Below are 25,959 nucleotides of genomic sequence, written 5' to 3'. Positions count from 1 at the left end.
TTCTACAGTAGAACAGAAGATTCTACAGGGGAATGATGTCTTTCCTTTTGAATTCTCAGAAGACAAAGGAAAGCCAAAAAGCCTCATCATGCTTCTTTACGAATCTCAGCTGTTCTTACCTGCAGAGTCTGCTTATGGAACAGTTCTGCCTAGTTGGGTAGCTTATATGACATTTATCCCTGGGAGTATTAGGGCACCAGTTGTGGTGACTATTTATAAAACAAACTCTAATCCAAAATTATTCCTTATGTTCAAATATAGGAATACTGAAATATTGTCATTCAGAGGTAATTGAGGAAAATTAGACCAACACTGAAGAAATAATAAAGTATTTTAACAGTGTATTTGTAAAAAAAAAAAAAAAATCTTAAATATAGTAAATAAATTACATTTTAAAAGACAACAAAGAATTTCTAATAGCTAGGGAGTGGTCTTGGACTGTCCAGTAATATGAAAGCACTACCAGTGTTGTCCACCAGAGATGCTGTTCTTTCTCTAGGTGAGAACAGGAGCCAAGTGCAGTTCCTGACTGCGTTACTGCTGGTTAGTTACAAGTGCATTTTACAGTCCAGAATCCTCATTCTCAATAGCAATAAACAAATAGTAAAGCCCCATCTTTCAAGGAGTTATTATTGCAAAGGAAAGCTTTAAAACAGCCCTGGTTTGTGACCTGATGCTGTGCTACCTGCCTGCAGTCTGCCACCAACCTGAATGCCTGAGCTTCAGACAGGTGAGCTCTGTAGGCCACTTGCATCGAATGGCCACATTAATTGAAATGACAACATTGCTGTTTCTTTGTTTAGTTTGTCAGTGACATCAATCTACAGTCTTTGCTTACCTGTTTTTTTGCATAAAAGGATCAATACCTTGGAATAAGAAAGCTAGCTTTCTGCCATGCTTTGCAGGTCGCTCGGCCCCCAACAAGCAGGAAAGCAGGGAGTAGGGAGGGAAAGGACTCTACCTGCAGTTGTGGCAACGCATCAGGATTGCGCTATGTGAAGCATCCCTTGCACTACAACAGGTGAGCAGCAGTTCTTTATGGGTTAATTCCTGTCCCTGTCCTCATCCTTCCAGCCAGCAGGTAAAATTGGCATCTTTGTTAAGAAGCAGAGTCTGTGCCTGTATTTGGCTGCTAATACTGTGCAGAGCACCGCACACTAAAGGAACTGGCTGCCCCAAGGTCTAAACTGGGTACGTGTATCTCGAAAACCAGAACAGTTCTCCACCAAATCTGGAGCTCTGGTGACTTCAGATTTGGAATCTCCTTTGCACCTGAAGCCAGACTTTGCATTTTGTTATATATGAAAAAAGTCGTCTGCTTTCCTTTCATTTCTTCCTTAAATTATTTCTCTGAATATTTACAAGTACGTCCAGCTGGATTTTCTGTTTGGGGATGCATAAGCATTTGTTATCAGTAGGATTAACCTATGCCATATCTTATTTCTAATACATGTTGGCACTGTGCAGCCCAGTCTGTCTCCCCTTTTTCCTTCATCTGCAATCATGGTCTCAGGATTGGTGCTGGACAGCAGAGTGTATCCTCTGTCAGTAAGAGAGAAGCTGTAGGTGCTAATGCTGTTGCTGTCTGTGTTGCAGTGTCCTACTCTTTCTATAATTAATGTATTAAGACTTGGCTTCACCTTTTCCTCCCCACACAGTGAAGAGGATGCGATTTGAACGCTCCTCTCTGCACATATGTGCATGCTAGAGCCCCAGGTAAAGAAACTCACATTTGACAAAGAGATACCCTATTGTTTCTACCTGAAACTGGAGTGTAAGCTTTATTTAAATCCCATAATTTAAATCCTATTCATTAAGACATAGAGAAAATGCAAATAATTCAGAATCTAGCTGTGCCTCACTGAAAGATATACTATGCACAGATATCCCTAGTTCATAGGATCCCCCTTGGCTGGCAATAGAGATCTGGGGGCTGGCAAATGTTTGGGTGCCAGCTGCTCTCTGAGAGATTTCTGCCCTTGCTGTCAGGTATGAATCCCCATTTGGCCTACAAGAACCAGCTGAGATGGTTTTCTGGCAGTGTTGCAAAGTGGCCCCAAGTTCCTCAGGGTTTCTCTGGAGAGATGGCTCAAGCATCACTGGAAGTTGACCAAAACTCCAGGTGGGTCCAGGGGATGCTAGATGCTGTAATTATCTGCAGGTTTGAAGGATGAAAGTGTATTTCTGTGGGTGACTGAAGATAACTGTTATACTGCTCCATGGGAAGTTTTAAATGAGTGCCCAAAACACTGGATTCTGCTTTAGCTGGAAGTGACTGGGGACTTGCCAGAGGTCATGTTAATAGAATGGTTTTGAACTTCCTTCTATCTGCATGGCAATACACTGGGAAAAAAAAGATTTTCATGAGTAAAGCAGCAGATTTCTGGCTAAGCTGCCAGGCAGCAGCCTGGCAGGAAAAGCGTTGCTCATGCTACAGCTCACTACAGCCTTTAACAATTTGCATTTTGGTGTGCTGGTCTAGGAAATTAACCCCTCTGGTTTGCTGAAAGCTATCACCAGGGGATGAGTGGCAGAGCTTAATATATGCTGCCTCCTCACTTTTTGCAGTTTATAGTCATATTAGCTTAAAACAATCCCACTGAACTACTTGCTCATAGCCTTCCCTATATTAGGTCATGCAGTTGAAGTTGGAAGTAAGATAGTTTACAGCACAGACTGCAAAATAAAAATACAATTAATTTCCATTAAAAATTATATCATTCATGTTAGCAACCATCATGCTTTGGAACAGATCCTGAGTATTTGAAAGTCAGTAACAGCTTGCTCAGTCTCTACCAAATAAAACAATATGGCTTTGCTTTACACAAAACCCACAGTCAAGGCAGAATGAATCCCTTGAGATCAAGATTTCCAACTTCAAGGGATAAGTTAACTCCAAGCTTGAGTTCTAAGTATTTAAATTAAAATTTTTCTGCAAAACCAAAAGCAAGACAACCTCTAGTTCATAACACGAAAGAATTCGGATACTGGCTTTTACAACACTTTACAGAAAAATGACTATGTTAAAGAGGAAGGCACCCTCTTATTCTTTATATACTGCATCTCTAGCTTTGTGGTCTACATATGGTAAGACAAAATCAGTGAAGAAGGTCTGCATATTAGAAGCCATTGTAGCACAGCCTAGAATCACAAATACCCAAGAGTCCACTTTTGCCATTGTAAGGGCTCAGAGATTTATTTGAGCCTGGACTACACCCATGATTAGCTTTTGAGTACTGACTAGAGAGGGGATAAGCACCCTGGCACCCAGCAGAGTGTGCTGGCTTGTATCATATCCTATGATTTAGAAGTCTCAGCCTGAGTGATGAGGTTGCCATTTGTAGTTGGGTTGACTGGAAACAGCCTTCTCATAGGAGCGCTCCACAACTTGGTTTAGCATTCAACAGGGTTTTAAGGGTTTGTGATGATGCTTCTCTTCTGTCGCCCAGCCTGGCCAAAACTTACAGCCCAGCCCTGCAGTTGCAGATAACTAAATGACGGGATTCCTGTAGGAACAGAGGTATAGCACCCTAAAACATCTGTCTGTAAATTTCAGATTTTGAATTGTACCCACTAAGCATAATACATGTCAAGGAATTTAATCCAGTTTGGTGTTTGCTGACAGATAGTGCATATATTTCAAATAATTAGTTCCACATTCTTTTCTTGAAATCCTGGATTTCATGTGAATTCTAGCCTGGGGATTAGGGAAGCTGCTCTCAAATGTAATGGGTGAGTGCAGCATCTATGTAACTAGGTCACAGTGTACTTAGGCATATTTAGTTATCTGTTCTTGTGTTCTTCCCTGCTTTTGTTGTACAATAAACAAGAGAGGTAACTAAGTTTGATTCGTAGTCGCCTCTCAAAGTATGGCAGAATTCTGAGATTTTATAGTGGGGTTTTTTTACTGCATTTTCTAACAATGGTACGTTTGTGATACCTTTTTCTTTTTTGCTGCTTTAGCTGCATTTTCCTTTCATAGTCTACAAACCCCCAAATTCAGACACTGGTTGGTTCCTGCTTCCCAGCAAATAATTACTCAGATATAGCTACTTGTTCAAAATAGAGGTTTTGTTATTCCATTACAGTAAATATTTTCTGTAAAAATTAAGACTAAGCTATAGTTGCTTAAAAAAAAAAAAAAAAAACATAGCACATACTGTCATGTAGCAGTCTCCTTGATTGTCTACTACCTACATTTCCTTGTTACTTGCTAATTGTGGAAATGCTTGGTAATTACTGCAAATATATGAGTTTTACTGTAAGAAGGTCTGTAACATTATGGTGGGTTAACCTTGATTGGCTGCCAGATGCCCACCAAGCTGCTCTCTCACTCCCCCTCCTGAACAGAATGGGGAGAAAATAAAATGAAAAAGCTCATGGGTCAAGACAAAGGCAGGGAGATTGCTCTACCAATTACCACCACCGTCAAGACTTGACTTGGGGAAGATTAATTTATTGCCCCTGGTCTGTACTCACAGAGGCCACCTCTGCACCCCCGCTCCTACCAAAACCATGCCACTGACATCCAATACAAAAATTAATGATATTTTTGTACTAAGATTTTGGTCCTGTTTGCTATTTAATATAGAGCTGGCTTCTGAGTGTCCTGCTCTTAATTTCAAAGAAACGTAATTGTAGTTGAAAAACTCAGCTACTGATCTGGATGGAGGGAAGGGCAAGTGATATGATTTAACTGAGGTGGCTGTAAAATTAATTGTTCCTCTTGACAGATGTGTTCTTGCTAAAATCTTTCCCTATTCTTGACTATCCGTGTCCTTCCTAGAGAGATCAGATGTACCCCTTAAGCCCCAATACAGAGTCCTCAAAAGAGAAGCCAGTACAGTAGTGTCAAAAACAGCTGGCCTCTAAATGCGAGTTTGAGTTTTGTAACCACGAGCTGAGCATCAGTATTTTGTCTCACTACTAATACATGTCAGTTCTAATTGAAGACAGTGAATCACAAACGTATGGATTAAATCTATTTCTTCATGTGCTCTTTGACATGTGCTATAGCAATGAGGTACTGATTCTCTTCCTTAGTGCAGAAAGCTGTTATTTACCCATCTGTAACTAGGGTTAGAGCAACTGCGGTGTGGCTAGAAGTTGCGTATAGTGGTATCACATAATCCAGAACAGTCTACAGAGGTACTGAGGGGAGCCTCTGCTGTTCTCTCAGTGACTCTGCCTGATACTCCGAGCTGCAGTTTCCATAAGCATTTAACTCTCACTGGACAAGACGACCTAGTGCTTGAAATTCAAGGACTTCAGTCAGCAATGTTCAGTGGATCTGATCCATCACAGAGGCAGCACCCTGTGAACTGCACTCTCCAAAACCATAAAAAGCAGACCATAAACCAAAACAAATACATTTTTGTGTGTGGAAGTTTCTATAATATATAGATCTTGTCAAATGAATATGACTTGCAAAGCTTTGTAAAGAAGTTGTTGTTGGCGTATAAGAGAAAAGAGGCAGTGCATCCAGGAGGATTCCCTCTAGGGCAAGCAGACAGACAGGCACGGGTACGGGTCAGGAAGCTCTGTGCCTGTCCGCGGCTCTTACTGAGGCAGAGGCCTGAGATGCGAGAACAGCCACACAACTGTGCTAAGCCTGGAGAGCTTTTTCTGCAAGAGGCTCTGCTGCCTCCAGACTTAGCATTACCACTCCTTTAGTTTTATGGCAACGATTTCACTTCGGCAATTCTGCAATGCAAATCCCAGAAGAGTCTTTGCCCAAATTTACTTACTTACCTACTTACAAATGCACTGATGCATAGGACAACCTGGGACAAGGCTTCCTCAGGTTTTTACAGCACAAGAACTTTGTAACTCTGACTCTCAGCAAAGTCATCAACAGAGTCCGGATCCAAGAACAGATTTGTAACCAGTTATTGCAAAGATCAGTGTGGCCTTTGCAGAAAACTAGAAAGGCCTCTTGAGAGAGCTGAGCAAGTGCAGGAATTAAATGCTTGCCTCTCTTTTCATCAAATCATGATAAACGGGAAAATGTAAAGGATTAAAGATGATAATCCAGAAAGCACAAGAAATTGCATTTCTTTCATTTCCCCACAGAGTGTCCCCATTTCACTATTCATTGCTCAACAGGCGACCACTTCTTTGAGTAGGTAGTACTCCATCTTGCAGAGGAGTCCACAAGGTTTGTTAAACATGTATCTGTCCCTTTTAAAAATGTATTATATTGATAAAGTTAACATGGCAAACTGAAACTTCCTTTGTACGTACCCTAGAGGTAAAGGGGAAAGAAATCTTACGTTCCTTGGTGACTTGCAGATCAAATGAGGTTTTTTTAATGTAAATATATACACACACACTGGATTTCTTGTCAAAACTTTTGTACTTTGGTATATAAATAAATACAATAATGAAACAAGTTCCTAGATAATAAATGTCTGTCTTCATATTTTAAATGTTTAGGTACTATACTTATTAATTTTTACATATCAGCTATAAATTTTTATAGTTTAAAACTGTTGGAAAATTGTAGGTTTTAACTTTATAAGTCACATGTGTTGTTGGCGAGTATCTTGAGTGCATTGAAGTTTTTTTTTTCCTGAAATACTTGAGCATGGCTATGTTTTAACTGTAAGCTGAAAAGGTAAGTGTGCACTCAAACAAAGGTATCAGTTAGGCTTGCTGAGTTTCAGAACTAGGAGCTTGCTTTGAACTTTAAAAATTTTGTTCCAGTGTAGATGTGACGCTAGAGTGCCCTTTGCACACATTTCTGAGACATTTTTTGATCAGTTCTCTAATAACTTGTCTTGCAAAGCTTAGAAAAATGTTTCATCAGCCAATGATTTGCTATGTGATTAGACAAAGGCGTGATCATCAGGCTTTTTACTTGATTTCAAGATATATCATGCATCATATGGAAGAAAACTAATGCAATGGACTACAGAAAAAAAATCTTACATTCTTCTGTGGACTAACTTGTAAAGCAGTGTGTTCTGCACTTTCTTCCTACAAACAGTTTTGTATTCATTTCAGACTGAAGTTGAAACATGAACAGACAATGTCATGGTTTAGCGCCAGCCAGCAACTAAGCACCACGCAGCCGCTCGCTCACTCCCCCTACCCCGATGGGATGGGGGAGAGAATCGGAGGAGTAAGAGTGAGAAACACTCCTGGGTTGAGATAAGAACAGTTTAATAATTGAAATAAAGTAGAATAGTAATGATAATAGTAACAATATAATCATGATAACAATACACAAAGCAAGTGATGCACAATGCAATTGCTCACCACCCGCCGACCGATACCCAGACAGTTCCCGAGCAGCGATCGCTGCTCCCCGGCCAACCCCCCTCAGTTTATATACTGAGCATGACATCATATGGTATGGAACAGCCCTTTGGTCAGTCTGGATCAACCGTCCTGCCTGTGCCCCCTCCCAGTTTCTTGTGTACCCGGCAGAGCATGGGAAGCTGAAAAGTCCTTGACTAGCATAAGCAGTACTTAGCAACAACTAAAACCATCAGTGTGTTATCAACATTCTTCTCCTACTAAATCCACAACACAGCACTATGCCTGCTACTAGGAAGAAAATTAACTCTATCCCAGCTGAAACCAGGACAGACAATTAATTAGATTTTGCTTTGTACTTTATATGATGTGGGTGAATGGTTAATGCAGAAGTTTAGACAGTCTTAATTTTTGTTGATTAAAAGCAGAAATGAAACAGACGTGGGCTCATGAGACCTGGTTTACATCACCGTAACAGATGTAACATTCACCAGTAGGTGAGCAATTTGCACTAAAATAGCTTCAATGACTTGTACTCAAACTGTTTCAGTTACAGTTACAATCCCTGAGACTGGCAGAGAGATGCTCTACATCTGATGGACCCAGAAGGGACCTGGTTAACGTATTTTTCCAGAGCAACACTAGCTGCGTGACCAGCTAGACTAAGAAGGCATAAAAAGCACATCCCTGTGTACTTATAAACATGCCCGTGTTTTGTTTTACTACCCTGAAAAAGGGAGATGCGGAGGAGAACAAATGAGTCTGGAGGAAGAGGTGTAACTCTAGTGTAACAACGGATTTTTAGTGTTGTCTCAGGCCTGACAGAAACTCCCTCCAGCCTTGATAAATAGTCCTATTTATCACAGTAGTACTGTGAAACATGTACAAGTTTGTAGACCTAGCACTTTAATTTGTATAACATGAAAAAGGGCCTTTTAGAAAAATGAATTATTGATTTTATTTTTTTTCCCTCGTAGCAGGTGGGGGAATCAACTCTACTGATGCTGGAAGACTGCTACGAGCTAAGCCTATCACAGTCCAAATTTCCTTACATGTGTCCCTTTTCTCCAGCTCAACACTTTCTGTCCAGGTGGGAGAGAGACTACTGGCTGCTTGGCTTCTGTGTCCACGTGCCAGAAAACCTGCGCAGGTGCTGCCAGATCCTGCCGTGCACGTGCCATACCTTGACACCGCCCACGCAGGCTGGACGTGCTGCGTGAGCCTGCTGGACTCCCAGGTCCATGTTCATTGCACAGGGGTCCATTTCTGTCTCGCTGTGTAGGACGTCTTCTGTGATGAGTTGATAAATCACAGTAACTTGACAGGTTGAAGCTGTGTGTGCTTTATTTTAGAACATATATGGCTTACGTGAGAAGAAAACTTTTGTATTTTCCTCTGGTAATGGAAGTGGCGGAGTTGCGCAGTTCAGCCAGCTTCCAGCTTTTTTCCTTCCTAATTTTATTCCTTTGGAATGAAATCTTGGCCCCCAGAGAATCAAACAGAACAAATCTTCCACTTTTTCCTTTTTTGAATTCCTTAGATGTCAGCAAATTTCTCTGTGGCGCTTATATTTTTTCAATTAACACATTTGCATGCGTTCATATGTTGTCAAAATGGGCTTCTATGCTACTCTCTGCTCCCAAGATACACAGTAGATATATGTGAAAGGATGCAGTAAAAACTCTTTAAATGCTGATGCTCTGTTGTGGACCCATGTCTCATTGATATTTCTCTCCTGATAATGCAATGCAGTGTTGAATGTTCAGATGCTATGACAATTAGTTGAAGAACTTCCTTTACCTACTGGTAGTTTGTACAGAGAGGCTCTTTTAGTAGCCTTCTTTTTAACCTGAATTCAGAAGGAAAAGAACCTAGAAGTTACCAAAACCAGCTCTTCTATACTTAATAACATTTTTAAGCCTGATGTGTCACATGTGATTGAAGTTACTGTTATCTCACCAAAGCCACCCTTTTCAACAGTCAGGGTGAGTTATAAAGTATTAAATAGTATTAGTTCACAACTGAGTACTCTGGCAGGGAGAAAGAGCTTCTGTGTGGTTGGTTATTGTTAAAAAGAACAACATCATTGCAGAATCACAGAATCATTACAGTTCGAAGGGACCTCGGGAAGTCTTGACTTTGAGCCCAACCTCCTGCACAAAGCAAAATTAATGCTGAACGTGGGCCAGGCTGTTCTGGGCTTTGCCCAGTTGGGTCTTGAAAACCTCCCAGGATGGAGATTCTACAACTCCTTTAGTTTCTTGTCCCAATGCTTGCTTACCCTCAAAACAATTTCCCTCCCCGCCACCCATAGCCACTTGGAACCTTGTTTCAAATTATAACCACTGAGTCTCATTTTCCTGTTATGTACTTCAGTAAAGAGCCTCTCTCTCTCTTCTTGGAAACCTCCACTTAGCTGTTGGAAGGTTGCTACGAGGTACCCCTAAGCTGTCTTAATTAATGCCAACTTTTGAGAGGAAGAAATATTGGAGTAATTTTAAGGACAACCAATGAGCAGTGAGGCTATCAGGTGGTGAATGGTGTGTGATGAGAACTTTCATAAACTTTTGGGGAATGTTTGAGATGCTGGTGTCAGCACCTGAGCAAGTGAATTAATTCCCTTCAGACACTGCATCAGCCATTTCCAATGTACTTTTAGAAGTGTAAAGTCGGTCCAACAGGATTCTCACAGACCACTCACTGAAGAACCGAGTACAAGTTAAAGCTGAATTTGGATGAACAGCAAAACAGACATAATTTTTTGCAACTAGAGCACTGGGTTAAATCTGAATTCCCTGCTCACATTTCTGATGCAGACAACGTCCCCCTAGGAACCTTTATAGACTCAGTGACATCAATCTGCGCATCCATAATTACAGTCTACATGCTATTACAAGGCAGCCTTGCACAAAAGCTCATGCAGTCCTGGGAGAATCACCTAGGCCTACAGCGAGCTCCATCACAGCAAATGCAAATCTCTTAACAGATAAGACACATCTTCCTCCAAACATAGACTAGCTCACACCCTTGCTAATAACAGGCTATACTTCTCTTCAGCAAGATTATACAAAATTAACCAGCAGATCCCGTGAGAGTATTGGCAATATGCTATACTTCAAGGTACATGCATTCTGGGATTGCTGCAAAGTAAGAGACTGTGGACAAATCAAAACGGTGTTTAGGGAAGAATGGAAATCGACATTAAAAACTGAATGGCTTTCTCCATTTTATTTAGTTAGACATGCAAAATGTAAACCCAAAAACATAGTAGTACCTTAACCTTTATACAAACATCACTTTTTTCCCCTCAGAAAAAGTGTTCCAAATAGCGGACAAGTACCAACTACCCATCTGACAAGAAGGTATGTAAAGAAATAGCACTGCTAGGTATTGTGAAATAAGGCATGTGAGCAAACCCTGTATTTTACAGCTGGACATCTTTACCCCAGTTAAGGAAGGATAAATCCTCATTCAAGAGACGATTATTTTTAATACAGTTGATTAACAGTTTTGATCAAAGATGAGGACTCCATACGTAACACCTCTGAAATGCAGCCCTTTCAGAAGACGGAAAACTGTGGCAGAAGGTATGTTTCCACAAAACTACAGCGATATGGGCAGTGATTTACCTGTCATCTTGTGTTTTTCAAGGCTTCAGAAGGGTTCACCGACACTGTGAGGGCCACCAGTTGAGCCCAGTGGCTTGTGCCTCCTCTGTACGACCCTCAGGCCAGAGACCAGGTGGGAGGGTGATACCTGTATGGAGGGAGCCCCTCCATGACGAGGGGCCTCCAGCCGGCGTGGACCTACCTGCCAGCGAGCCGCTGGAGCACGGTGCTTCAGCGCTTCAGGTGAATGCCCGCGTGGGCCGGGAGGCACCGGAGCTGCAGCCTGGAGGCCACAAGAACGCGTGAGGCGCGCGTTGCGTGGGAGGCAAGCGGTGAAGTCGCCAGCGACGCGCGGAGCGCAGCCGGGACCGAGCCCTGAGAGGCAATTACCCGTGCGGCGCGTGACGTGGGCGGCCGCGGCCAAGAAGCCACCAGAAGGAGCCGCGCGTTGCCGCCTGCCCTCGCTCCCGCCCGTCCCCGTCGTTTCCAGTCAGGGCAGCGACCGCTCGTGCCCCGGCCCCCGCCCTCACGCGCACTAACGGTCCTAACCGCCGCGCGCTGGGCGCCGGCCTCGCCCGCCCCTCGGCCGCCGCGCGCGGCCGGCCCGAGCCCGCCCCGGGGCTGACCCGAGCCCGGCGCGTCCCGGCGGCCGCAGGCCCGCGGCGGCGAGCGGCGCCGGCGGAGCCCGCCCCGGCGCGGCGCCTTTGTTCCCAGCGGCAGCCCCCCGAGCGGCGGCGCGGCCGGGACCGGCAGCCCCGCGGGAAGCGTCGCGGCCCGCCGCGCTCATGGCGGGAGCGCGGGGAGCCCCGCCGAGCGCCCCGCCGCCGCGGGAGCGGCCGCGGCTGCCCCTGCGGGCCCGGGAGCCGGCCGGCAGCGGCGGCTGGGACACGGCGCGGTGAGCGGCGCTGGTGGCCGGCGGGGGCGCTGTGCGGGGCCGCGGGGCCTGGCAGCCCCGGCGGCGGGCGCCGAGCGAGGCGGGCGCCCGCAGCCCGCGGGGGCCCTGCCCGGCGCGGCTCGGCGCTCCGCGGACCCCCGCGCAGCTCCCGGGCGGCCGCCCTCCGCTCGCCGGGGCCCGCCTCGCCCGGCCCCCGCCGCGGGCCGCCGTAGAGCCCTCCTGCGCCCAAACTTTGCAAAGTCTGGCAGCTCCGCTGCTGGGGCGGCGGCGGCGGCTACGGCAGCAGCGGGCGGGGGCGGCGGCGGCGGAGGAGGCGGGGGCGGAGGGGGCGGGGTGCGGGCCGGCGGCGGCGGCAGCAGCATCAAAGAGCCCCGATTCCTGCCGCCCTGGGAGCCATGCGCTGCTGTCTGTAATGTCAGCGGAACAGGAGAAGGACCCCATCGCGCTGAAGAGATCCCGAGGTACGGGGAGGGCCGGGCTGGGGCGGGGGGGGCGGCCGCTGCTGAGGCCTAACTCCCGTGAGGAGAGCCGGCGGCGCCGCGGGATGCGCGCACCGGCCGGACCCGACTGCCGCTGCCCGCCGGGCTCCGAGCCGGCCGCCGCGCAGCCCGGGCCGGGCCGCCCGCGCCCCCGCCGCGGTCCCTCCCTGCGGCTGGCGGCGGCGGCGGGGCCGGGTGGCGCGGGAGCCGCGGGAGCCGCGCTAAGTTTGCACGGTGGGGCCCGGCCGGGCCCCGCGGGCTCCCGCAGCCTCCGGGCCTTGAAATGCAAAACTCGGGGCTCGCTCTGCGCGCTGATGTGACCTGCGAGGGGAGGCGTGCGGGTGCGCGGTTGTGTCTGTTGTGTTTTTCTGGATGTGCTGGCCATTAGTATGCAGCGTGCATACTGTTGGTGCAAGGGAATACGTCGGCAGTGCCACATGTCCGAGTTAGTGTTGATGCAGAGCCCATAAATTACACTTGAGCGTTTGCTCTTCTACCCCTGGGCTTGCTCTTCTGCTTGATTCTAGTTGGGGTTTTGCTTTTCTCTTTTCGGGAAATGAAAAATCTATCGAAATGTTATTCTTTATGCGCTGTCGTATGGCTCTAGTGAGGTTTGAAGTATGCATTTCTTTGAAGTGCGTAAGGAGAAGGGTAGAAATATGGTATCTCTTCCGACTTCGGCTGTGCAACTGACTTTAATGGCAGTAGCACATCAGTCTACGTAGCGGTAGTTGTGTCCTTATAGTCCTTAAAAACAGAAATGCGTTTCTGAGTATGAAATAAGGGAAGATGGTAGGGTGACTGAGTTGGGTGAAAATTGTGGCAAAATGGTAAGATCTGCAGTTTATTGCTTCTCTTTTCCTCATGTCCTGTTTTGCCCCTGGACTTCTATTGTTTGTGATGTTTTAAGCTTTTCTGTGGTTGGGTAAGTGGGGAAAGGTGTGGATATATGCTATGTATATTGACATTGATTTACAGTTTGCTTTTCTAAAACTGTTCTAGTAACAGCTGGATTGCAACCTTGAGAATGAGAGAATGAAAATATGCGGCAGTGTTACAAAGGAGACTGGGATTCATTAGACTCCTTCACTCTCCAGCCCTGATTCTGCAGATATTTGAGCACATACAGTTTCACATGCCTGAGTTACCTACCGAGTTCCAGGCAGTTACCGCTTAATATGAAAACTGTTTACAGTATCAGGGCCACAGAGTAAGCTCACCAAATCTGTTTGAAATTAGAATCTCTTTAGTTTTCTATCTGTAATGAAAAGTTTATTCGGCCATTTATGTTTCTTGGGAAAATTGTTCTTACTGAGATAAAGCACCATTTAAAAAGACTGTGGCATCCATCCTGTAAAATCCTAGGCAGGGTATGAAAATACTCCATAGTGTATTTGCAGAATGTTAAGTATGGCATAAAATACATGCAAAGTCATAATCTCTTAACCTGTAAACCCAACTACAAGTTGCAGTTCTCCTGACTAACGCTAAAAATGTCTATCTTGTGTACATATGAAGTAAAAAATAATACAGGACTTATCTCTTTTCCTTTTCCCAAATGTAAATGGCTGAAATACATTTTAGCTGTTATTTAATAAAGGAATAGTTATTAGATACGTATTTATATCTCTAGATCCATTACATATATGATGTCCCAGTCAAAAGGATTGTATTTTGTCCTGGAAAATTAGTCTCAGATGATGAAATAATTTTTTGCAGCCTTAGTGCAACATTCCGAAGTGCTTGGTACACCTTTTAATGAAAGTCTGTGTGGTAGGTACCAAAAGTGACTTTCTGGAAAGTTTATTTTGGCTGCATGAAAATGACCCTTATTCACTCTTTTTTGGAGGTATGCTAGGACTAACATTCTGTTTCCTTTCATGTATAAATTAAATAATTATAAAATCCACAGGGAAGATATAAATTCTTAGGGCTAAATTAAATCATTGGCCTCACACAGCGAGAGCTGAAAATACAAAAGCTTTGTACCTTTCCAGTCATAGGACTCAGTTCTGCAAACCTAGGCATATGAATGGCTTCACTCATGTAAGTAATTCATGTAGAAATTGGTGGAACTTGTCACTGGAATTCTAATATGCATATGCTTATGTTTTTGAAGAATGATGTCCCAGAGAGGGAATTTATGTGTAATTTTATGAAGTTTTAACTTATGCTGCTGTAAAACAGCACTTGCGTATGATCCTCAGTGTTCTACCTGATCACAGATTTACTAATATCTGTGCTGCTAGTTGTTGAATTTATTAAAAGAAACCTGGATATTTGTAATATTTTGCTATTGGTGGTTAACGTTGTTTATGTATTAAGAATACAGGACCATGAACAAGGAGTGTATTTTATGCAGTTGGGTGGAATGGTGTTCACAGTACAATCTCCCACTGAATTTATGATAAACGTATAGGAAAGCTAGAGAAGGTGCTAACGGAAAGTGCAGGACGGTTTTGAGCAAGTAGTTTATCAAGAAGATGATTTGTAGAGTTGGTATTTAAGGGAGATTTGTCATCATTCTTTATGTAAAATTTTATGTTGTTGTTATTTAGTATCTACGGTTAATGCATTGGTAGTGCTTCACAGCACACTAAGTATAGGCAGGATTTTATATTCTAAACCAAGGCAAAAAGGACTTTTTTTTTTTTTTTTTTTTTTTTTTCCCCACAGTGATCCCTAGTTACTCTGATGGTAGGTTATACTGCGATATGCTATGCTGAAGCATGAGTTTATTTTGAGAACATGACTGTGACTTCACGCCCTAGTCTTTGCAATTCAGACTTAAAATCTGATAGGTGTTGATTTGGGATGTCCACATATCTTCCTTGTGTATAATGAAAAATGAAATTAAATTTCAACAGTGACAGCCAAAGCCAAAAGGAACTTAATAAAGCAGAGGCAGAACTGGATTCTTACTAGAGGTAGGACTGGTAAACTTCTTGAAACCTCAAAAAAGGAGGCAGGGGGAGGATGGAAGTGCTAGGAGAGAAAATTTGTCAAGCCTCCTTTGATCAGGAGTGTTTGAAATAACTGTTGGATATTTCAGTCTGTATACAATAGGTCTACTTCTTCCCTGTGAGAAGAGATTTTTGTGTTACTTTACTGAATAGACCTAAAGCTGGTTTAGCTGTCTGCTGGGAATACTTGTCTAACGTAGAGTGGTGTAATGTCATGCATTATGCTTTTTTGCGTAATACTACTGATAATTCACAGTTATTTTCAGGTTGCCTTTGGTAATAAAGAAAAACCCATGTGTTCAGCTGTATGCTTGCATCTTGATAAAGTTTGTCTTGTATTCTGAATATGAGTTTTAAACAAATAACAGTAAAATTTTTAGGCTGGATTGCCTACTTCTTACAGTTCTATACTGTTACTATATATATTTTTCTTTTTAAAGAGCAAATAAGCTATTATCTTAATGGGCCTGGGAAAAAATGAATTAACATACAGTTTCTTAATGTAATGGCGTTAGTATCTTAACATGTGTTGCTCTCATATCACCCAAAACTGATTTTCATACTTCAGCTCAGGGTTTTCTTTGTATTCCCATATGATGGCAAATCCACTTGAGCCCCATGAAGGCAGACTGACTGGGATAATAAGGAATGTGCTAGAAATTTTTTTTTTTTTCGGTGTATGTCTATGGTCTAACTAGAGTTTTAAAAATGAAAGCCATGATTTATACAGCTTTGAGAGCTTGTCCTGTTGTTACGAAAGGTGAAGAAGAATCCCAGGTGAAGTACAGATATCTCTTGGTATTGCTCGGAGTCAAGTCTGATCGAGTGATCACTAAAATGAACATTCTTTACTTCTTCTTGTGCCAGAGCAGCCATGCTCGATTATTCTATGAGGTTTCTGCAGAGTAGGGCAGGTTCACTTAGAGGCCCTCTCATTTTTGGCAGGCATCTTTTTGTTTGATCAAGTCTTGCATTTAGCGAAATTTAGATCCGATAAACTGGAGATCTTTCTAAGCAACACGGCAGGTTTTCAGTGGTTTTCATTCATGGATCTACTACTATTTGCTTTTTCCGTCATAGTGTATTGTAATGTACTGTTTAATAAATCCTATGTCTGTGTAAGTTAAATAGGAGGTGAACCTTAGGCATGGTTTTAAGCAGTTCTTCTGAAAGTTTTATGCATTATGCAAACAAGAAATACTTCTAACTGGTGAAGTGGAGATGTTAAGAACCAAGGGACAGATAATCCTAAAATAAATGCAAATGTTTATTCCAACTGTAATGAGCACGAATTGGACATTAAAGTGGTAATAGAGTAAGATAGCTGTATACGAGATATGCTAACTTTTACCTCCAGATGTTTGCTGGCAATGTAAGGCACCAGAATTAATACAAGTTCAGTATTTGTGACAGGTGTCTGTTGCTATGACAGACAGAGGCAATCTTAAAATACAGTCTCTAAGAAAACTAATCCAGTATTGCACTGATTGAAATTTTGTAGGTGGTGACAGTGGATTGGATGGGTTAGGAGGACCAGGAGTACAACTTGGAAGCCCTGATAAGAAAAAGCGCAAAACAAATACACAGGTAAATTCCCTTCGGTTCTTTTGATTTCTTAATAAATAGTGCACTGAGATGTTGTTTGCTGGTATGACTGTCTCACATTGTTCCAAATATCAGTCTGTTCTCACAAATAGCAGTTACATACAAAATATTTCAGTGATACTGTGAAGTTGAAATCTTCATAATACTAGTTAATTCTCACTGAAGTTATTTTAATCTCTGTAGGTTGCCAAAGACCTATAAAGAGAGGAGTGCAGCAAGACTGCAACAACTTGTATTTTACCATATGGATTTGATTCTGAGACAGACTTTCTTTTAATCACTTTGTAGCCGTTGGTAGAAATCTGTACAGCGTGAGTAGTTGCCATGAGACTACTTTTCTTCTTATTTTTATTCCTCTATGTGTAGGTCTGTGGGCTAATGGATCAGTACAGTTTGCTAGTGCTTTGACCAAACTTTTGGCATATTCCCCAAGTGATTTTCAAGCAAAAGCTGTGAGGCAGGTTCGGCTCCTTTCCAGTGAATCCCTGCAATTTGGCATTTCTATACAGTTTCTGTTTCCAGAAAAGGAAGCCTGAGTACAAAACATCTAAAGCAATTAGATACCTGTAGTGCAGAATTTTCCTTTGTGTGTTCATTCAGCTTTGAGTGAGAGTATCTGTTAATTTGGTACTGCCCAGTGAGAGTAATGTTATTTATGTAGGTCAAACAATCACTTTCTGTTAGGCCTATCCAGATTCCATTGAGATGTAGATCTGTTTTCTTAATTTTTGCTTTGTTTTAAAGTAGTCATGGTGAAACCTGCTCTGAGAAATACTCAGTTAATTTAAGGGTTTCAGACCTCTTTCTTTGTGGAGTTTTCCTTGTGTTCTGGAATGGTGATAACTGTAGAGGGCATGCAGATTAGTTTCCTCTCTTTTCTTACCAGGTTCAAAATTTGCCCCACAGCAGAAATTTTTTTGGAAAAAAAATCTTCAGTCTTAGTTTATAAGTATTAAGGAGGAAATGCTTTCTGTGAGCACAGTTAGCGCGAGGGTGAACCAGCTAGATGTTCCCCACAGGCTAGTCGAGAATGAAATTCAATTGTATAGCCACTCTGATGACATTTAAATGGCCTCTGGGCTCCATTAAACACTTGATTATGCTCTGTAACCAGAAATCCTTGTATTTTATACCTACTGACTATGCTTTGCAGACTGTCCACAATCACTGGATGTTCATAAGGGACGCCTCTGTTTGGTACACAGAATATAGAAAATTCCTATATGCAGACTCCTATATACCTTTTTTAGGGTTATAGTAACATCAGGTTTGCATATGCTCATAGAAGTGGGATGTCTTAAGAGATGCATATTTAGTAAAATTAAATGTAACTAAGGAAATGCTTCAAATCTGTCCTTCAGCATTTGGAACTATTTTGTGCGTGTGTTTAAATGACACATGGCTTTCCGTATTGTTGCTTTTCTTATGTAAAAGAAGAAATAGAAGTCACACATCAAGTAGTATTTTCAGAAGCATGGTTGTGCAACAGCACAATTTTTAAAGCACTGAGATTATGATAGATCACCATGTTATCTGGAGCCCAAACTCCTCTCTTGCCTCTGTACTGAAATTTCAGACAGCCTGGCAGGGTACAGTGGGTGAACTTTACACAACAGCTGAACAGTTCTTTTAGCAGTAGTCCTGCTAATCCAGGACCTTTGTGGTTGGTCTGTCTTGCAGGGAAATACTAAAACTAATTTAAATGTTGTATTTAAAATATTTTTAGGGATCATCATTTCCTCCTCCATCTGAATATGCTCCACCGCCAAATCCAAGCTCTGACCACCTTGTAGCTGCAAATCCATTTGATGACAACTATAACACTGTGTCTTATAAACCACTTCCTTCAGGAAATCCGTATTTTAGTAATCCTGGTTATCCTGGTTTTGGAGGCTATAACACTTTCAGAATGCCACCTCACATGCTGCCCAGAGTCTCTTCGCCATATGGTGGTTCTTACTCTCTCAGAAACCAACCACATCCCCTTCCTCAAAACCCTGTGGGAATGGGCTTTAGTCGCCCCCACTCTTTCAACTTTGGTCCACATGATAACCCAGGTTTTGGGAATCAACCACCTTATAGTAGTGGTCAGATAAATCAAAATGTCAATATGCCTGGTCAGCATTTCAGACCAAATCCTGGTGAGAACTTTGGCCATTCTGGTCAGATACCTCACCCTGACGTGCCATCTAACTTTGGTCCTGGAAACAATCCAAATTTCCCAAATTCGCAGCTAGAGTCAAACCATTCTTTTGTTCCTCCACCAAACACGTACAACCAGACAAAATCGTCAGCACAAAAGCAAGACTTTAGTCAAGGTGCAAGCAAAGCATCCAGCCAGAACACTGCTGCTCATCAGCATCATCACAGGACAGAGGACATTGTGAGTCAAGGTAACAGTGACCTAAAAAATGTTACTCGAAACAATGTGGTAAATCAGGATAATAGCCATTCTAATAGTGCTGATAACACTAACGCTGGTCATTCAAATGGGACTCAGAGTAAGTCCCGCCAGCCTCGAGGTACTGCTGAAGGATGCAACTCTGAAAAGAGCAGCAAAACACCCCTTCATCCCAGTCGCCATGGTCACTCGTCCTCTGAACCCGTCTATCCATGTGGAATTTGTACACATGAAGTTAATGATGACCAGGATGCCATCCTGTGTGAAGCCTCTTGTCAAAAATGGTTTCATCGGATCTGTACAGGCATGACTGAGTCCGCTTATGGCCTTCTTACAGCAGAAGCATCAGCAGTATGGGGTTGTGATACTTGTATGGCTGACAAAGATGTTCAGTTAATGCGTACAAGAGAGACTGCAGGACCACCTGCACTGAATACGGATGGCTAACAACATGAATTGGTGGTAGTGGTTGAAATACTTGCTATCAAGATTTGGTTACAAATTGGGTACTTCACTTTCTGCAGACAATCAGTTGTGTTTGATTGCTGTCAACTTTTTCTTTTCCCTAACCTGTTTTCATTCATAAACTTCCATCTCAGCTTTTGTAAACTTAGTTTTATGTGTGCACATGTTTTACAGGATGAAATGTTTTTGTTTCTGATTAAACTGTAAAACATAACGGACAACTGATCAGAAGTAGGATGTGCATTGACAATTTTATTGAAGGCAAAAATGTGCCTGTATGAATAGCCCCTAATTTGCTAGTGTTAATGTGTTAACTAACACTAGCATTTAGTGCTCAGTTTTAATGGTACTATATTTGCAAGTACTCATTACATTTTTGGGTTTTTTGGGGTGAATGTCCATTACTGATGTTTTTGCTGTCCTTTCTTTGAATATAGTGGAGATGACATGGAGGAATGTGCAGTACTAATAGTTTTTATTTTAGGGTAAATGCAGAGGATTTCATCTGTGCTTTTTCCTATTTTTGAAGTAAAGCATTAACACACTAGTCAAAAATCGATGACTTCATGCTTAGTAACACAGTGAAACGTGCGAACTCTTACACATTTATATTTCCCTGAAAAGGCAATGATCTCTCTTGACTTCTCAGCAAATACTTATTTGCTGAGGACTCTTGCTAGGTCTTGCGGTATTTGGAAATATTTACAAAATATGATAACATTGGAAAAAGAACGCAGCAAGTTTATGAAGTCCAGTGCTTTAAATCTAGAGAATACCAAAACTAGGGTTGCATATGTAACCTTAAGTCATTTATCTTAAGCACATACATTAGGATCCAGTCTCTGCATCTGTCACGGTTGTGCAATTGTGCACCTCTCTCTCATCCTTTCTCATTGATGGTTCTAGTTTCCCACCTCAATGCTGCCTGAGAATTGTGAATGAACTAGTGCAGGGGAAGTCCTGCCCATCTTCTAGGGCTTTCAATTAGAGTCTGCTTGGTCACCCTGAGCTTACACAGTCCAGTTGGCATGAAGGAGCGTGCAAGGCAATTGAGTATGCTTAGTACAGGCTCTGAACTGCAAGATATTTTGGCCAACAAAGTCTTAAAACTGAACTCCCACCACTGCCTCAGCCAGTCTTTCAGTGAGGGGGTGGGAAATCTAGGGTGAAGAAAAATACAGCTTTCACGTCAGGTGAGTTTAGCTCGCATCGGGAGTGAGTAATCACAAGTTTAGCTTCTTTGCTAAACTTGATATCCTACTGACAAGTACGAATGGCACTAGAGCCTCGTGTGATGCTTAGAATTCTATTATAATATGGGTAATTTGATCTTATCCTTGATCTCAAAAATAATCCCCCCCCCTTTTTTTTTAATGCAGGGAAACATCTAGCCTTGAAGGCTTCAGCCTTAGCAGTGTGATAAAGTCGCGTATGCAACTGAAAATGTGCATTTCTGTAGAGAGAAGTGTTGTTTTAACTTAGTAAAAGGTGGCACTGTAGTAACAGACTCTGCTTGTAATACTCACCACTGCTGGAAATTTCTAGTTTTTAAACAATCAGCAGTTAAATCATATGTCAAGCATTACAGGTACTAGTCACATTCCTTAATGTGATACAGTGTTCAGGTCTATGGTGATTAGTGATGTAGGAGCCTATATAGAATACAGTCATCTATATAAAGAGGTAGTTTTTTATGGTAAGCTATGCTAATGAGTGAAAAGTAAGGCCTGTTTGCTAGTTCACCATTGTGTTTGATTTTCAGTGGGCTCTGCTGTGGTACTTTCCTGGAAGATACTGTGCAGATCTACATGACTGTCCTTGTTTTATTTTAAAAGTGATAAGTTTTATATACTGTTTTACTGGAGAAGTGCAGTATTGCCCTCTTTTTTGCCTTGCCTCTCATCAGGAAAAAGGAAATAATGTCTGAAGTGTAAACGACACAATTCATATCTTGAGGATTTCCTGTATGGAGGTGTAAAGAAAATGTAAGGCAGATCCAGGGCTTCTGTTTTCATTGCTGTTTGCTTTATTTAGTACAGAGACTAAACTTAATTTTGTTTTGTTAGAAGTGTGATATTTAAAAACAAACAACAAGAAACCAACCACGCAACAACCTCTGTGAGAGAGATTTATTCTTCAGTAGTTTTCCTAACGACTGACTGACTGTTAGAATTTGCTTTTGGTATCTAAAGTAGAAATGAAACCAAACCTTGTTTAGATAGATTTGTTCCTCTGGGAATCAATTTAATCTCTGCAACAATTTGCACTGTGAAGTTAGTGGAGCTGGTTCAGACTTAGCACAATGTCAGTGAGATAAAGAATTTTGCTCAGTGAAAATTCAAGAAAAGCTCTAATGATGATATTGTTACCCAAGCGTGCTATTCACAATACCTTTCTCACTCCCACACCCCATTTCTGTTGTGAGAAGATGTTTGGGGCATTTGTTCTTGGAAGTCCAGTTAAGGTTTTAACATTTTGGAGCAGACATTGTATTTAAAATAGCCATGTATTTCTTAATCTCTTCCTCAACCCTACATGAAGTTAGGCAAGTGGTTTTTAGATTAGCTAGCAAGACATTAGAATTTAAATATAGTGTTCTTAAAAACTTAAAATCAAGTGGAGTATCATTTTATAAGACCTTAAATTGTGTATTTGTGAAACTTACTCTAACAGTTTATTTCAGTTTTTCTAAACTGGTATTATGTTGGGTTTGTAACCCAGTAAATTTTCTGTGTTTATTAACCTATGAATTCAAGGCATTAGCAAATGCCGATTATATCAAATAAAACAAATGAACAACAAAACGAAACTTGTTATCACACTGATCATAGAGATATGACTGATTAGGATCTCCAGAAGTCATCCTGCCAATATGCTTGCCCTACGGATCCACTCTTGGCATACCTGGACTCTTTATCTAGAGGGAGGGTTATACTTTGTTTTTCTCTGCATGTATTGACTAGTAGTAGTTCAAGTATGCACAGGAAAAACAACATTCATGTTTTGTTAGTAAGGTACTAGGAAAACGTCAGCTGGTTAGAATTAGAAATTAGTTATAGAAGGGTGGGTGGGAGGGAGGGTCAGTTAGAATAGGTGAGGGGTTTTTGTAATACTCTACATGAAACAATTTGTATTGAACTATCATGTGCTTCTTTCATTACTAGTGATTTAGACTGTACTGGTGCTGCACACCAAAAATATTGCAGAGATTTTGTAAATCTTACAAACTTTAACATTTTTGTGGGAAATGCCTGTGTCCTTTTTAAATAGCTCCTTGTCGTGGTCAGAAATGCAGCCTATTGCCCAAAATGTTCTTCCCCCCCCGCCACCCCCGGCCTGAAATAAATAGGTATAAACTGGATTGAACTGTCCTTAATACTTAGTTTTTTTGCCACAGACCAGTTTTAAATGAGAAAATATGTAATTTGCTCTTTAAGATACTTGTTTTATTGGTGTCAGGGTAAGTGACAGTGCTGCATGTAGGCTAGAGCGTAGAAATCAAAATGCAACTTGAGACAAACAGGTTAACTGTTTGTGCCTCAATCTTTTCTTTCAGAAGGTCGGACTAATGCTTACTTCCCGAGGGTGTTTAGAGGCCTAGTTATTATTTGAGATCTTCAGATGAAAGAGACTAGAGAAAAGTAATAAATTTTGCCCTATTTAAAACAAAAATATAAGTTTGGGGGCTGCTCAAAGAAGAATATACTTTGTGACCTCTGAAATTTTTTGTCTGAGAACCAGTTTTGTAATCACATTTTTCAGGCTTAACTTGAAGCATGTGAGAATTAATGAAGTCAGTGGAACTGCATGCTCATGGTCGAGAACGTTACAACGCGTTTGCCGTTCAGGGCCTATGATATTTGCAAATGAAATGCTTTTTATGGTTTGAGATTTTTACAAAATCAGTGGTGTTCAAATGTAGCACCTTTTAAACATTTGTCTTTATTCCAACTTAATACGATAACACATCTGCATTAAATAATATCCCTTTCATTTTATAAATAAACATTGCCTGGCAGTAAAAGTATTCGTGTAACATTTTTAAAAAAAGGAAGTCATGCTTCTTATCATGTTGTATGTGACTTAAATGACTGTTTCATATTAAAACTAATCTTTCCTTATGTACTGCTTAAATATACCTGTTTTGGGATATCAGTTCAGTACTTTTTATACAATCTTGAATGTGTTCCACATTGGTGACATGTATTTTTGCAACAACTTTTTTGTTTCGATTTTAAATTAGAGCATGTCTGCAGTAATACATGCATTAGTGCTGTGGTGTGTGGCAAAGTTAATGTATGTAATTCAAATTGGAAAAAAGTTTCCAGACTTTGTCCAACATTAACCCTGTGGCCAGGGATTAAATTACTATGTAATACAAATTATTTCATATCACGATGTGTTTTAAGCTACTCTATGAAGTATGTGAAACATTATTGTTTATGGATTGGTAGCTGGCATGGTATCTTGCATAGAATGAGGTATGATATAGATGGTAGCAATTCATGGTAATTAAAACTGACTACCTTTCAGAACATGCAGCACTTATGTGCATTGTCATCTTGTTGCCATAACTGTAAGTATTAATTTCTTAATATTATCCACTGACAAATGGGTGAACATTTGGTAATAAGCTCATGGGTGTGAAAATTTTATTCTAACACTCTTTATTTGGTTTACAAAACATGTAATTTTTTATCTATTGGATGTGATTAGATATATGCAGGAGGATGTAGAACTGGATGTATTTTAAAGTTACTCTGCAATTACTAAGTTTTGTCTGAAGCTTTCTATATTAGAATAGATTCTTCCTTAAAATTGGAAAATTAAGTGTACTTAGCAGAACTCTTAAGGCAATATAACTATCCTTAACTACATCTTGAGTTATGCACATTCACTTCTTTGTATGGAACTCCTGTGATTTCTTGTTGGCTTATGCTTTATATGGAAATAAAGGGTCCCTTTAGTGCCCTAGTGTTGTGTGTCATCAGTTCTGAGGTAATTAATTCTGAATGGTGTTCAGCCCCTTAGAGGTGCTGCCTATAGCTTCAAGTATTCAATGTTGCCCTTAGTTTCCTGGTTCAGAAATGGCTTATCCCAGCATCGTAGGGAATACCTTTTTTTGTATTGTTTGCCATACATGATTAATTTTCCTTTTTGTGTTCAAATAAACTGTCTGTCTCAAAATAATTTTTGATCCAACCCCACTTTTTTACTTGGAGGTTTGTGCACTGTAATTCAGGAATTGCTGTATTGGAGACAGTTTGGGATTGGAGTCATGAAAGATGTTGTGTCTGTTCCTAGACACTCATCTTCTAAAGGATGGTCTAAATCTGAACTTCCATATAACTAAAGGGGGGCAGGCTTTTAATACATTTCTGCTTTTTTTTTTTTTTTTTTTCTTTCTTGATAGTTTTTTCTGAAATGTGAAATAATACAGAGTTGTTGAGGGATTTTTACTTAAAAGACAGTCTCTCCTCCAAGCTTCTGTATATGACCTTTAGAGCAGACACTGTGTTCTTTAGGGCCTTCTGACTTGGAATTTTTTGTCCACATTCTCCTTTCAGTGTTCAAGATGAGTGGAAAAAGGCAAGTTACCAATCTACTGCCATCCAAACAGTGCAAAATATAAGCTGAACAAGATTGTTGACATTTAATTTTTTTGTTAATAATGATGTGATATTTTACCTTTTAGACATATATCAGAATCTGATTCATGCTTTCTTGGAAAATGTATATGGTAGATTTTGTCCAGCACTGTATGTAAGTTTGTTGCTTTCTGTTGTCTAGTTTCAGTTTCTTTTAAAATAAAGATAATTTTTGTGGGGAAGTTGCCTGTTGATTTTATGAAGATGATGTAATGCCTAGATTAATTCTTCTAATGTTTTGCCTGTGAGAATGCATTTGGATTAGGCATAATCCTGCAAGAAACAGTCCAAGGTCGTATTGATCAGAAAAGGCAGCTCCTGCCTCTCTTGGAGAGGTCTGCTGTTCTGTAAAGGCATTGATCTGAAGTAACTTCACAGCAGATTAGAAGAGGTCTTGCACCATAAGCCCCATTTCTTTCTTACAGGGTGGGAGGGAAGGCTCAGGCACCATTTGGCTGAACAGATTTTTTTTTTTTTTTTTAAGCTTTCTGCACTTGGGAAGAGTTTATGCAAAGAATTATTTATTCTAATTTATAAAATTGTTACTAAGCTATTCCCATTTGTTGAAATGCCAGGACTAACGCATACCAAATCAGTACCTTACCGATAATCTTTAAAAGCAGCTGATATGGGTG

The 25,959-nt window shown here is 41.4% G+C and overlaps 1 protein-coding gene across 2 annotated transcripts; it reads left to right on the top strand.

Annotated features, from left to right (window-relative positions):
- Positions 1–12,175: 12,175 nt before the first annotated feature.
- PYGO1 (pygopus family PHD finger 1) lies at positions 12,176–19,658 on the top strand. Of its 2 annotated transcripts, none has more exons than XM_075714537.1 (3): positions 12,176–12,224; positions 16,707–16,792; positions 18,537–19,658. In XM_075714537.1, exons 1-3 carry the CDS (start codon positions 12,176–12,178, stop codon positions 19,656–19,658), a joined length of 1,257 nt encoding a protein of 418 aa, XP_075570652.1. The 2 variants fall into 2 exon arrangements, with proteins under 2 accessions (XP_075570652.1, XP_075570651.1); XM_075714536.1 differs by lacking the exon at positions 12,176–12,224 and adding an exon at positions 12,526–12,583.
- Positions 19,659–25,959: the final 6,301 nt, after the last annotated feature.

Source organism: Pelecanus crispus, chromosome 7 (genome assembly GCF_030463565.1).
Source record: "Pelecanus crispus isolate bPelCri1 chromosome 7, bPelCri1.pri, whole genome shotgun sequence".
NCBI lineage: Eukaryota > Metazoa > Chordata > Aves > Pelecaniformes > Pelecanidae > Pelecanus > Pelecanus crispus.
This window is presented reverse-complemented; position numbering and strand designations above follow the sequence as displayed.